The sequence below is a fragment of the Lepus europaeus genome, chromosome 17, assembly GCF_033115175.1.
Source record: "Lepus europaeus isolate LE1 chromosome 17, mLepTim1.pri, whole genome shotgun sequence".
NCBI classification, from domain to species: domain Eukaryota; kingdom Metazoa; phylum Chordata; class Mammalia; order Lagomorpha; family Leporidae; genus Lepus; species Lepus europaeus.
The window spans coordinates 41,101,345-41,115,374 of NC_084843.1; the positions used below are offsets into that span (position 1 = coordinate 41,101,345).

At 37.8% G+C, this 14,030-nt stretch overlaps 1 protein-coding gene across 1 annotated transcript in view; it reads left to right on the forward strand.

Moving 5' to 3' along the window:
* The window catches only part of ATAD1 (ATPase family AAA domain containing 1), a 41,695-nt gene extending 30,594 nt beyond the window's left edge, over positions 1–11,101 (forward strand). Inside the window, exons 9-10 of the mRNA XM_062214641.1 lie at positions 7,688–7,821; positions 9,451–11,101. Of these exons, the coding sequence (XP_062070625.1) occupies positions 7,688–7,821; positions 9,451–9,571 (255 nt within the window). The 3' untranslated portion in view covers positions 9,572–11,101. The remainder of the gene's footprint in view (positions 1–7,687; positions 7,822–9,450) is intronic.
* The last annotated feature ends 2,929 nt before the right edge of the window (positions 11,102–14,030 follow it).

The following is a 14,030-nucleotide window of genomic DNA, read 5'->3' on the forward strand; positions in this document are numbered from 1 at the left end:
AGAGAGAGAGAGCGTTGCTGTTTCCTTCCCAAATGTCTGTAATGGCCAGGGCTGGGCCAAGCTTAGGCTGTGGTGGAAGGAACCCAATTACTTGGGCCATCACCCCCTACCATCCAGGGTCTGCATTAGCATGAAACTGGAGTCAGGAGCTGGAACCCATTTCAAATTCGCATACTCTTGATATGAGATACAGTCATCTTACCCAGTGTCTAACTGAAGGTTAAATGACTACCCCTAGGTTTTATAAATATTAATTTAAGGGACCAGCACTGTGGCAGTGGGTTAAGCCACTGCTTGCAATGCCAGCATCCCAAATCTGAGTGCCAATTCAAGTCCTAACTGCTCCACTTCTGATTCAGCTGTGTGCTAATAAGCCTGGGAAAGCAGAGGAAGATGGCCTGAGTACTTGGGCTCTGGCTATCCACATGGGAGATACAAATGGAGTTCCAGGCTCCTAGCTTCAGCCTGGCCCAGCTCCAGCTATTGTGCCATCTGGGGAATGAACCAGCAGTTGGAGATTGTGTGTGTGTGTATGTGTGTGTGTGTGCCTGTCAAACAAATAAATAAATCTTTAAAAAAATTTTCAAGATATTTTCTACTCCCAAGTTTATAAAAGCATTTTTCATATTTTCTAACCTCTTGATACTTGTTTTCCTAAATCCATTTAGCTGAATATACATATTTGAATAATGTCTTCCTGTTTCTCAACTTGATATCTAAACTCACTGTTAGAACTCACTGCATTAAATAGATTCTCATAGTCAAAGATACTTAAATTTCTGTAGTTTATTTTTCTCCAGGAAATGACTTGGCTAATTCTGCTCCATCCATACCCTATTTCCAAACTTCCCATATTTTCCCATCATATTTCACTGTAAATATTTTAGTTGTACCTCTAAAATTAAGAGATTAATATTATAACTCAACAAAAATTGACAATATTATTATCTTGTATTTGTACAGATTCAAATTGTCAATTAAATATCTTTGTTTTTAAAACCATGTTATTTGTGTTTACTTGGAGTCTATATGGAATTCTTAATTTTCAATTACTTGATAGTTTTAAACTCTTTTAATTATAGGCTATTGCTTCTTCCCTTTTTTTTCTCCCTGTTGGAATATTTGTTGAAGGAACTAGGTTGAGTTTGTCTAGATTTTCCCACAATCTGAATTTTGCTAATTGCACAGTAATTGTTCCTCTAAATTTGGTAGTTAGATAAATGGACTGGATGAGATTCAAGTTTGGGTTTGCAGAAAGAGAATAAAGACAGGGCTGCTTCTTAATTTTGTTCTTCCATCAGAAGATAAATGTTATCTGAGTATCCTTGATGGTTTTGTGTTTTTTGATTAAATCTTTGATATATTTGGACATTACCTGAATAATGTAGTATATGAATCCAACTTTGCTTTGTTTATCTGGATGGAAACCTAGTTGTTCCAACACCATTTATTAAATAGGCAATTTTTTTTTCTCACTGTGAATACCATCTTTACCAGATTCTCATTTACATTGGCTTTATTGTTTGGATCACTGTTTTAATTATTGGAGACTTTGTACACTTCACTATTTAGTAAGGCTAGTTAACCCTTGTTTTCCCCCAGCCAGGGGTTAATTTTCACCTTTCTCTGCATGAAAGTTAGAATTAGTTTGTCTTATTTTGGAAAAAACATAGTGTTTTTGATGGATTGTCATTCAAGAGAATTAAGATCTGTGTTTAAAAGATTTAACTTTATTTGAAAGGCAGAATGACAGAAGAAGAGGTAGAGATCTTCCGTCTTGTGATTCACTCACCAAATGGCCGCAAGGGTCCAGGCTTAGGCAGGCCAAAGCCAGGAGCCCAGAACTCCATCTGAGTCTCTCATGTGGGTGCCAGGGGTCTAAGCACTTGGGCCATCTTCTGATACTTTTCCAGATACATTATCAGGGAGCTGGATTGGAAGTGGAACAGCTGAGGCTTGAATTGGTGCTCATATGGGATGCCAGTGACCAACATCACAAGCAGCTTAACCTTCTGCACCACAATGCCAGCGCCAGAATTAAGATCTTTTTTAAGTATCTTTCTGCCCCAAACCGTAGCAGTAATGTATACTATATTCAGAAATTTAAAGAACTGAGCAAATTATAAATATTTGATTAGTTGTTATTAATCATTATGGGGGTCATAGAGCCCTTTAAGAATGAGGTTAGGGACAGTAGCAGTTAAGATGCCTTTGGATATCCACATCCCATATTGGAATGCCTGAGTTTGGGTCCCAGCTCCGCTTCCAATTCTAGCTTTCTGCTAATTCCTGCCCTGGGAGGCAGCAGGTGTTGACTCAGGTACTTGAGTCTCTGCAGCTCCTGTGGGTGACCTAGATTGAATTCCTGGCTCCTGACTTCAGCCTGGCCCAGCTCTAGCCATTGCATCCATTTAGAAAGTGAACCAGTGGTTAGAAGATATTCTCTCTCTCTCTCTTTCTTTGTGTGTGTGTCTGTTTCTCCCTCTATTACTGTGCCTTTCAAATAAATTATTTTTTAAAAACCAAAGAAATAATAAATTAAAAAATGTAAAAGTGAGATAAAAACATATATAACCTTTCCTTAGAGTGCTACATGTGTGCATGAGGTATTTTGTATAATTTCAAGGAATTTGCTAAAATCCTCCATGTGTTCTAGGTAAGGAACTCCTATCATAAATGAGAAGTCAACAAATTTTGCCTTTTAGTTGAATATTTGATAGTTGCTTTCAAAAAGACATTGTGTGGTCATAATACTGTTTAGATAAGGCACAGTTAATTGGTAATCCTTTAACAAGGATAGTCATCAGTGAAGAATTTAGAGAAAAAAACAAAGGGGATAAGTTAGCAAGTTCTTTTGATTTAGAATGGTTATAGTGTGGCTAGACACTTAACAGACATTAGGAGTTAGTTGACAATTTCACAGAGACCTCACTTTAACTAATGTAGTTACTTAATTTTAAAAATATCTTAATAAAGGGTTATACTTCATAACTGGAAGTTAGAAAATTTTTGAACCACATATATGTAATCTAGTGTAGATATTATGTTATGTAGATGGTAAATATAAATGATGAAATTTAAGTTCTTTGCGTACCCATACTTTACACACTCCATTAATTTTTGCACTTACGAAATTGTTTATTATGTCTAATGTGAACATTGATTTCCATATTCTGCTTTTTAAAACAGTAGTGTCTTTGGAAACTCTTAGAATAATGTGTAATAGATACAGGCGATTTTTAGCATTCTATTTCTTATTCATGAAAGCATAAAGGATTAATCTAGGGAGTTTTATGATACAAAATACTAATGCTTTCTGGTGATTGCTACCATGAGAACATCTCATTACCTACTAGTTTGTATTTTTATGCTGAAGAATTATAGCTACTTCAATAAAATCTGAAAGAAATTCATTTAATTTTCTTAAAAGATACCTCACTTCAGTAGCACCTGAATTTTAAAGTGAGCACCATCCTGCTTATGCATGCTGAGCAGAGGAAGGTTTTGTGATACAAATATGCCACCAGACTTTAATATTTTGAGTTTTTCTTCTCCAAAGAAATGATGGAGGCATTTGAAATGATACTGTGTCCCACTGTTTTATAATTCTCTAATGATAGGTACTCCTTAATGTTACTCACTTCTTCTTAAAAGATTGTGTAATGGTTGGTTTTGGCTTCAAGTTTTAAGTATAAAAGGGATTAGCAATAATAAAATATATACCCTATGAAAATATCTTATCTGTAATGTAAGGAAGTAACTTCTTCTCCCTATACAAACTTACCTGAACTTTGACTTTTCATTTAACAGCAGGAATAGTTAACAAGCATGGGCTACAGAGACAGACCTGAGGGTTTTCTATATTCCCTACTGTGGGACCTAATACAAAGATTGTTTAGTATCTCTGTTCCTCATTTTTCTCAGTTAGAAATTTGATGCCAGTAGTCTCATAAAATCATTTTGAGATCTTGAGTCGTGTATGTAAAATGTGTAGCATGCATGCATATTAACAGATATACCACCAGTGATAGATATAATTAATACACATAAGCAAGTAATGCTCTTTTGAGCTGTCTTTGAAGTCTGTCAATTTATTTCAGTATTTTTTCCAGTTCTCAAACCTCATTAAATTTTTTTTTTTCATTTTATGTGAAAGCTGGAAAGATGGAGAAAGATCTTCTGTCCCCTAATTTACTCTCTAGATGCTCACAATGAAAAGGGCTAGACCAGGCCAAAGCCAGAAGCCTGTAACTGATTTCTAGCTTCATTCTATTGTAGTTAGAGAAGATGCATGATATGGTTTCAATTTTTTGAATTTACTGAGACTTGCTGTTTGGCCTAGCATGTGGTCAATCCTAGAGAAAGTTCCATGCACTGGTAAAAAATGTGTGTATTCTGTATCTGTGGATGAAAAGTTCTGTAGATATCTGTTAGGTCCATTTGGTCTATAGTGTCGATTAACTATGTTGTTTCCTTGCTGATCTTCTGTCTAGTTCATCTGTCCATTGCTGAAAGTGGGGTATTGAAGTGTCCATTACTGTTGTATTGGAGTCTAAATCTCCCTTTAGATCCATCAATATTTCTTTCAAATAGCCAGGTGACCTGTAATTAGGTGCATATATTTACAGTAGTCACATCTTCCTGTAGGCAGCAAAAAACCTGTAGGGTTTTGTTTTTTAATCCATTTTGCCAGTGTGTTCCTTTTACCTGGAATGGTGAGGCCATTTACATTCAAGGTGACTATTGGTAAGTAATGACTTGGCTCTGCCATTTTTCCATAAATACTCCTATTTTTTACTTTGAATTTCTTTTACTGGGAGATTTTTTTGCCTTCACCTTCTTTTGTAGTGATGACCATTTTTCTGTGTTTGTGTAGCACATCCTTAAGCATCTTTTGTAAGGCTAGATGAGTAGTGACAAATTCTTTCAATTTCTGTTAGTTATGGAAGGTCTTTATTTCACCTTCATTCATAAATAAGAGCTTTGCAGGGTATGGTATTCTGAGTTGACAGTTTTTTTTCTCTTAAGACTTGGAATATATCTCGCCTTTGTCTCCTAGCCTATAGGGTTTCTGATGAGAAGTCAGCTGTGAGTCTAATTGGAGATCCTCTGAAAGTAATCTGGTATTTCTCTCATGCACATTTTAGAATCTTTTCTTTATATTTTACTGTGGAGAGTTTGACTACAATGTGTCATGGTGAAGATCTTTTCTGGTCATGTCTATTAGGAGTTCTATGTGCTTCCTGTACTTGGACATCCCTTTTCTTTCTCCAAATTAGGGAAGTTTTCTGTTGTTATTACACTAAAAAGGCCTTCTCATCCAGTCTCTCTTTCCATACCTTCAGGAACTCCATAAATCTTTAACTGCATTTTTTAGTTTTCTGATTTTTTTTTTTTTTTTTTTTTTTTTGCCTGACTATAACATTTCCTGAGGTCTGTCTTCTAACCTGGATATTCTTTTCTTCTGCCTCACTGATTCTGTTGTTAAGGCTTTCCACCGTATTTTTTATTTGTTCTATTTAATTCTTCATTTCCAATATTTTACTTTGATTTCTCTTTAAAATTGCAATTTCATGGGAAAAGTTTTCATTCATGTCATGTATGGATTTCTTTAGTTCATGAATTTGTTTCTGATTACTTCTAAGTAATCCTATCATCAATTTTTGGAAGTCTGTTTCTGGCATTTTGTCAGTCTCTTCATCTTCACATTCTAGTATTGAAGGAAGGATTGTATTCTTTTAGGGATATCATGTTGTCTTCCTTATTCTTGTTTCTTGCTGCATTTTTTGTTAGGCATTGGCTGTGATACTTGTTTTTGTTTTTCCCCTGTGATGGCTTTTATCTTGGACTATGCTTCTCTGGCTTAGTGGAGTGTCTGCTCTTTCAGTGAATATCCAGAGGTGTGTGCTGATTGTGGTCAGGGAGCTCTGTTCAGTGCTTCAGGGTTAGGGGAATGTCCAGGGTGACACCCAAGTTGAGCGTGGTAAATCTCTTTTATTTTCATCAGAAGGGAGGTTTGCTCTGCTGCGTTGATGTATTCTCACACTCATCTCCTCTCTTCAAAGGAGATCAAAGTCTGGGTGCTAGCCCCAGTGGGTACAGTTTTCATCTTCACTGCCACAAGAACCACACAAAGGATCTTTGTAGTCCTTGGTGTGAACTCAGATCCTGCTGCAGTGACCCCTCACCAGAGAATCAGGGAGCCCTGATTGTGTGGAACCACCCACAGTGACTGCCTAGAGTCCTAGCATACCCTGTGTCATTCCATACAGCCACAGTGTTTTCACAGTCCTAGCACATAAGGCTCCCACAGTCACTAAGAGCCAGTCCCCCGTCAGTTCTCCCAGCCAGAATCAGGTGTCTACTCTTGGCTAGTTGCTGGTTGCGCAGACATGAGTTGGTGTACCTATTACATATGTCCAAGATGGTGCCTGCTTTCTCTGGACTAGTTACAGGACACCAGTGCCAGGGGTCAAGGAGAAGGAAATGTGCCCCCTGTTTTCCCCTCTAGGTTGCCAGGTATACTGTCTCCCCACAGGGCTCCAAGCCAGGCCCAAGCCATGCTTTTCGAAACTGCAGCTTTATTGCCAGTGGCTTGGGCTGCTGCAGTCTGGTTTCACCTCACTCCAAAGCTGGTGCTGAGACTCTTGGCTGCTGGGGTCCCGAGCCGTGCGCATCCCTACCCTCCACGTAGGTCCTCCACATCCTCCATGTAGGACTACAGTGTTTTCCCAGTTTGCGTGGAGTTTCTTTTGCTGTTTTCTCCTTAACCCTTCCCTGAGATTGCACTCTGTCCTCTTTTTAACTATCCTCCCCTAGACTAGAGCAGTAATCTCCCTCCCTATTCCGCCATTGCTCATTTTGTTTCTTAATCTATACATCTAGTGTGAGTTACATTATCCCAAGCGTATAAGTTGCTAGGACAATATTTAATTGCTTGACACAAAGCTTAAGTTGGAGAGCAAAACTATAGATGCTAAATTAGTGTTGAAGTAGTAAAAAAATTAAAGGATTTTAGTTAAAAGGAATGGTTAAGGAGCTGATGCTGAGGCATAGCAGGTAAAGCCACCACGTTGAGTGTTGGCATTCCCATATGGGTGCCAGTTTGAGTCCCAGCTGCTCCACTTCCAATCCAGCTCTCTGCTATGGCCTGGAAAAACAGTGGAAGATGACCCAAGTGCTTGGGCCCCTGCACCCATGTGGGAGAACTATAAGCAGCCCCTGGCTCCTAGCTTCAGATCAGCACAGCTCCAGCCATTGCAGCCATCTGGGAAGTGAACCAGCAGATGGAAGACCTCTCTCTCTCTGCCTCTGCCTCGGAGTAAATTTTTTTCTTCTTTTGATTGATTCTGGACTCAATACTGCAGGTTCTTTGGTAAGTATATTCAATATGTTCTAGAAAAGAGTCAACTCCATACCTTCAGTGTTTGAATGTTTGTTCTTCCCTATCACTCCACAGTGTGCTTTGGAAGATTTAACTTCTGTCTCAGTAATGATAAAAGATAATGAAAATTAGATTGTAAGTTTCTAACCTCCTATGATTTAAAAAAATTTTTATAAACTGAAAATACTATTTAATATTTCTCTTCCATGCTATTGTACTATTGAAACTTTAAGCCATATTTAGAAGAGCCATTTGTAGTATGTATGCATTATGTTTGTTAAGCGTGTTTTCTATTTCTTTCAGGTGGATAGGCATGTAGACCTGTTAGAAGTTGCCCAGGAAACTGATGGGTTTTCAGGAAGTGACTTAAAAGAGATGTGTAGGGATGCTGCCCTCCTCTGTGTCAGGGAATATGTTAATTCCACATCAGAAGAAAGGTATGTTTCTTTATATATGATTTCTTAGAGTAATCTCCAGTATTTGTTAAGATCTTTTCGAGCTTGTAGAACAGTTCCTTTCATTTTGCTATATAGGAACCCTGCCTATGGAATAAAAGGTAAATGTGGATTAATAGATATCCCCTCACATACATTCACTTTTATTGCCGTTTTTCTAAAAGGGAGTTCTGAAAATGAATGGGGAAGAGTCATGAAGAGGACTGGCAATGAACAAAAAATTCTGAATTTCTACTGATAAAGCTGACAGAAACTTGGGCTTGCTCATTTCTATTAGGCAACAAGATTCTCTAGCACCCCTAGATTGCTTCTGCCTCTTAAATTCCATTACACGTAGAAATGAATGCTTTGTCTTCCAGAAATTGCACATGTAATTGTGGGGGCCTTGAGGGCATAGTCTTCCACTTGTTAGCAGTTATGTATTCACTAAACAGACTACCATTTGTCGCTACCACAAATTTTACTTGACACCGATTTCAAACTACGATGGGCCTGAACTATTTTTTTGCTGGCTTTATTCCAGCAAAGACACTACAGGACTGGAATGATTCAGTCTTGGTGAACACGTCTCTTAAGGAAGTTTTCCAAAGGTTACTTGCCCTGAACTAGTGTTACACTTTGCTTTGGGAGTTTGTGTTGAGTGAATTCTCCAAAGTTTATCCCTTTGTTTCTCAGTATTCAACTGTGTATAACCTTATATAAGTATATAACCTTAGCTGAGATTTTTACTTCTGTGGTGTTTGCCTATTGTATTCACATATTTAATTACAGAGTATTCCTCTGGCAAGCTTTACCAAGTTTTTTGACTTTTTAGTTTTGGTAAGGGAAAGTATGCACAGAAGCTACCGTGTCAGCTACCAGCTACACATGCACTGGTTCCAGACCCATTATGAGTGCTCCTTCGGGCTCTGTCATGGAGAGGTTAAGAGGAATAATAACTCATAAGTAAATTACATTAATAATAAAAGACCTATTTTTCTGCTGCCTCAAAGTCCTGAAGAGTTTACATTTTCATATGAAAAATCTGGCTGGTAGGTTTTGGTTATCAAAGCATTTTTCCTGAATATTTTTCCCTATGTATCTATGAATTACAAAGAGACTTAAAATACTGAATTTTATTTTTCTCATTGAGTGGAGAAGACTTGGATTAGTTGGGTTTTTATTAAAAGGAAGGAATTTTACTTTGAGTTCATAAAAGCTAAACATATTCATGAGTATATACATAAGAATGCTATTTTTTAATTCCAGTTTTAATAGGAATAAGTTCTGATTTCTGTATTCCCATTTGGATAAATTGACACACCTTTATACCGTTTAACATTTTCACCTTATAGTAATATTTTGTGTTTATTTTCTTGGTATGAAGTATTTGATTTTAGCTCACCATTTTAGCATCCTGGCTCTTAGCAGTCAGTGCTTTCTAAAATCTCTTAAGACTTGTGTGTTTGTAGATAATTCTTGGAAGAATTTGAAATTGTTAATTGTTTTTTTGGGATCTTGAATGGGAAGAAGACTTCATTGTTACAACATGTTATGCAGTTGAAAACAAATTTGTTTTTTACCACATTCATCTAAATTTATGAATATTTGGTTGTTTTGTTTGCATCGTAGCCATGATGAAGATGAAATTCGGCCTGTGCAGCAGCAGGACCTACATCGGGCAATTGAAAAGATGAAGAAATCAAAGGATGCAGCATTTCAGAATGTTTTAACACATGTTTGTTTAGATTAAGAGTAAAGATCATTTGTACAGTTCAGTGATCTAGTCTGATGTGCCCTCTTATCAGCTAGTGGAAATACAATGGGAGGAGTGCTCTGTAAACAGTGAGGGAGTTCTATATGTGAGGTTTTATACTCTGAATTCTAAGTTATTGAGATACAACTATTATATAAACGGTATTACTACTTGTCAGAAATCATGAGGAGGAACAATTTAATTCAGCCTGAGTGTGGGTGCTTGTGTTTGACCTCTTTAGCCATATGTTGTTACAGCCTTATAGAATCTAAGCTGGTCTTAACATAACAAATGATTCATTGGGTCTAGTGAGAAATGGGGATGTGGTTAGAGGTGCTGGTTCCTAGATGTGTGAGTCTGTGTGAGTGTATGTGAGTGTGTATGTGTATTAAATGTATATATCCACACATTTTATATTGACATTCTGTAGATATGTTTGAATACAGAAACTTTTTTTTTTAACCCCAACTACTGAATCCAAAAGTACCAGATAGTATATAGCAAAACTGAGATTTAAGGTTGTGTCTAAAGGTACAGTGATTCAGCCATTTGCAATTGTCATTTGTTTCAGCCTTTTTAATTTGAGCATTTCTCTGCTGCAGTTGGTTAGCTGGATTAGCCACGTCTGAATATATACATGTGGCTTAATCATATGGTTGTTAGGATAATCAATCTTGTTCAGCAATCAGCATCAAATGATTGTTAGGTGGTCATGTGATCAACATTGAGTTCTTTGTTTCTGCAAGCACACTAAGCTGAGTAGATTTTTTTTTTAATTTGTTTTAAATTGATTTACTTGAGGGTAGATTAAAAGCCTTTTAAAAGAATCGGTTTGAGAAATATCAGTGCCCTTCAGTACATATATGTAACTTTCCTTTCTTCATTTAACAGAGAATTCTGTTGTAACCATGTTTCTTTTTCTTTTAAATGTTATTTTAAGTTATATGTTCTTCAATTATGGTCACATATAATTTGGTCACCAAAAATGAAATGATAGTTGAAAACAAGTAGCTGTTGCTAAATGTGCTTAAAAAATACTCATTTTGTAACTAGAATTTTTAAAGTTTCTTATTATCAATAGTGTCCTAGTTAAGAACAAATATACACCTCACAATTCCCATATTGTATCTGTAGTTATTTGATGCTATGTGAACCACATATGAAAGAATTTTTTTTTCAAAATTCCACTATCATTCTGTTATAGGCACCTAAACCCAGTGTGAAGAAAATGGCACAGCAGAATCTTGTGCCTTCTGAACCATCAGAAAGATTAAACCATGCTTCATGTTCTTGTTTTGTGTTTCTCTGAACTCTCAGTCTTTACTCATGAGTTACTGGATTAATTTCTCTGATGTCTTTCCTGAGAACTTATGATAGTTTATTCTTCAGTTGTACTTTGCTGGTGAAAAAGTTGCAGAATGCTTTGGATAACAAAAAGCAAATTATGAAAGATTGTGAAGATGATGAAAAAAATGGAATGCAAAATACAAGATACCAAAAATAAAAATTTTGTCCCATTTTTAATAACTATATTAGACTTATTTTATAAATGTATAATAAAAGGGTCCTTCTTCATTAATTTTTTACCTTTAATCTTTGGTCTTTTCCAATCATTTAAAATTTTCTGGGGTATTTTAAGTTTGTAGAGCTGTGTTTCGACGATTTTTATCTTCATACGGAGATTTCACACTTTTACAACATAACGTTCTACTTTAATCATTCTATCTTAATGTGAATTTCAGTAATCATTTAACTTTTATCTGATAATTTACTGCTTGAAAATAAGGGGTGATGTATTGTACACTTTTCATTTTCTCAAATTCAGAGTGTAGTAGTAGTAGTTACTACATTTGTTTAGTTTCTAAAAAAATATTTTAAAATATTTCTTTATTGGGACCAGCGAAACAGCGTCCCATTTGGACCACAGTTCAGGTTCTGGCTGCTGCACTTCTGATCCAGCTCCCTATTAATGCTCCTGAGAAAACAGTAGAGGGCGGCCCAAGTGCTTGAGGCACTGCACCCACGTGGGAGACCCAAAAGAACCTCTCTCTCTGTCTCTCCTGCTCTCTTGATATTTATCTATTATTTATTTATTTATTTGAGAGTGATAGCAGGAGAGACAGAGATCTTCTATCTGCTAATTCACGCCACACAAAACCACAACAGCCAGGGCTGGCTCAAGCTGAAGCTAGAAGCCTGGAACTCCAGCTGGGTGTCCCATGTGGGTGGCAGGGCCCCAGTACTTGTGCATCTTAAACTGCTTTCCTAGGCACATTGTTGGGAAACTGGATCGAGAGTAGAGCAGCCAGGATTCAAACTGGTACTTTGATACGGGATTGTGGACTTGTAAGCAGTGGCTTAAACTGCTGTACCAGAACACTAGCAAATTTGTGTGGTTTTAATCATCAAGTGAAGTAAAAGAAATGCACTAATCCCAGCAACCATAACCCAGGTAGGCACCTTAAGGCTGTAAAGCAGTTGAAGACACTTTAGTTTCTTGTAATTTCCAAGAATTTATTACTGATAAATATTCTCTGTCTTCTTTTAGAGATGACATTTTACATATGTAGTTGGATTCTAGGATCTAAGATAATTCATTGTGTCTAACAGTGAGGAGTACTGCATCCAGAATCAGATTATTCAAGTCTGTATGTCCTTGGACTGGGTACCTATTTGAGTCTTAGTTTCTCATCTATAAAATGAAGTAACATTGACACCCATTTTAAAGGATTGAATGTGATAATGCATAGGAAGGTACTTAAGATAGGAAGTATAGTTTGGGAAAATGGAATTAAAAGTTTATTTGGTGCAAAACTTGAAATCCATGTATAATCTTGTCATAATATACATTTTCCATAAACTTTGAAGTAACTTTATATAAGGTACTAAGCACATTGCCTAGCACAGAGTTATTGCTCAAATGCTAAGTATCCTATTTTTTTTTTCTTTTTTTTTTGACAGGCAGAGTGAATAGTGAGAGAGACAGAGAGAAAGGTCTTCCTTTTTGCAGTTGGCTCACCCTCCAATGGCCACTGCGGCCGGCGCATCTCGCTGATCCGAAGCCAGGAGCCAGGTGCTTCTCTTGGTCTCCCATGGGGTGCAGGGCCCCAGCACTTGGGCCATCCTCCACTGCTTTCCCGGGCCATAGCAGAGAGCTGGCCTGGAAGAGGGGCAACCGGGATAGAATCCGGCGCCCCAACCGGGACTAGAACCTGGTGTGCCGGCGCCGCTAGGTGGAGGATTAGCCTGTTAAGCCACGGCGCCAGCCCAAGTACCTTATTATTAATATTATTTCTACACGTTGATATGCATACCCTGTTGACCAGGCTCAATGTAAACCATTTCTGTAATCCATAGGCCTATACTCCAGGAATTGAGATTGAAAGGGTTACTTGTGTGATGTTCTAAAAGCCTCATTATTGGAAAGCCTTTGATAAGCCTGGTTGTCTCAGGTTTTCCTACACCTTTAAAATGGAGTTTAAAAACTCAGTATTTGAGTCAAGTTGGTCTCTTTACCATTTTTTGTCCTTTCTGTGTCATTCAGCCCTCCATGTGCAGGTAGACCCAGAATTTATCATGTTACTGAGAGCTAGATTGGAGTAATTGGAATATTCTTTGTGAACCACAGTAACCTAACCTCACTTATTAGCTATAACTTGGGCATGGTGCTGGTTGAGGAGCACTGTGAGTGCGCTTGTGTAGAAGTGGCAGCAGCATCTCATTATAGGAATTTTCCTACTGAAATTGTGTTGTTTGTGGACAAATGTTAATTTTCTTCTGGACAAAGAAAACAGGTAAGATAGTTTCTTAAAATTTTTTTAGCTTCGCTTAAAATCAGATACTGAATGAATTCTAACATTCTGCATGATTAAAACTTGAGCACCAGCTGGATGCTTTGATGTAAGTTCATTGAATGTTAGTGTTGGGGGTGGAATGCAACAAGAATCCAGACCTGTGAACTGTGACAGCTCAGTCCTGGAGCTCAAACCGAACCATTGAAACAATCACTGACGTGCAGACTTCAAATTAAAAATAGAACATGGTGGGCTGTGTCATACCGTTCTGAAAAAAAGGTATAACTTCCAGAAATTTTAAGAGTGACTAAGAGGGGCCGGCACTGTGGCTCACTTGGTTAATCCTCCGCCTGTGGCACCGGAATCCCATATGGGCGCTGGGTTCTAGTCCTGGTTGCTCCTCTTCCAGTCCAGCTCTGGACTGGAAGGGATGGCAGTGGAGGATGGCCCAAAGTGCTTGGGCCCCTGCACCTGCATGGGAGACCAGGAGGAGGCACCTGGATCCTGGCTTCAGATCGGCGCAGCGTGCTGGCCGTAGCGGCCATTTTGGGGGTGAACCAACAGAAGGAAGACCCTTCTGTCTCTCTCACAGTCTAACTCTGTCAAATTAAAAATAAATAAATAGGGCCGGCGCCGTGGCTTAACAGGCTAATCCTCCGCCT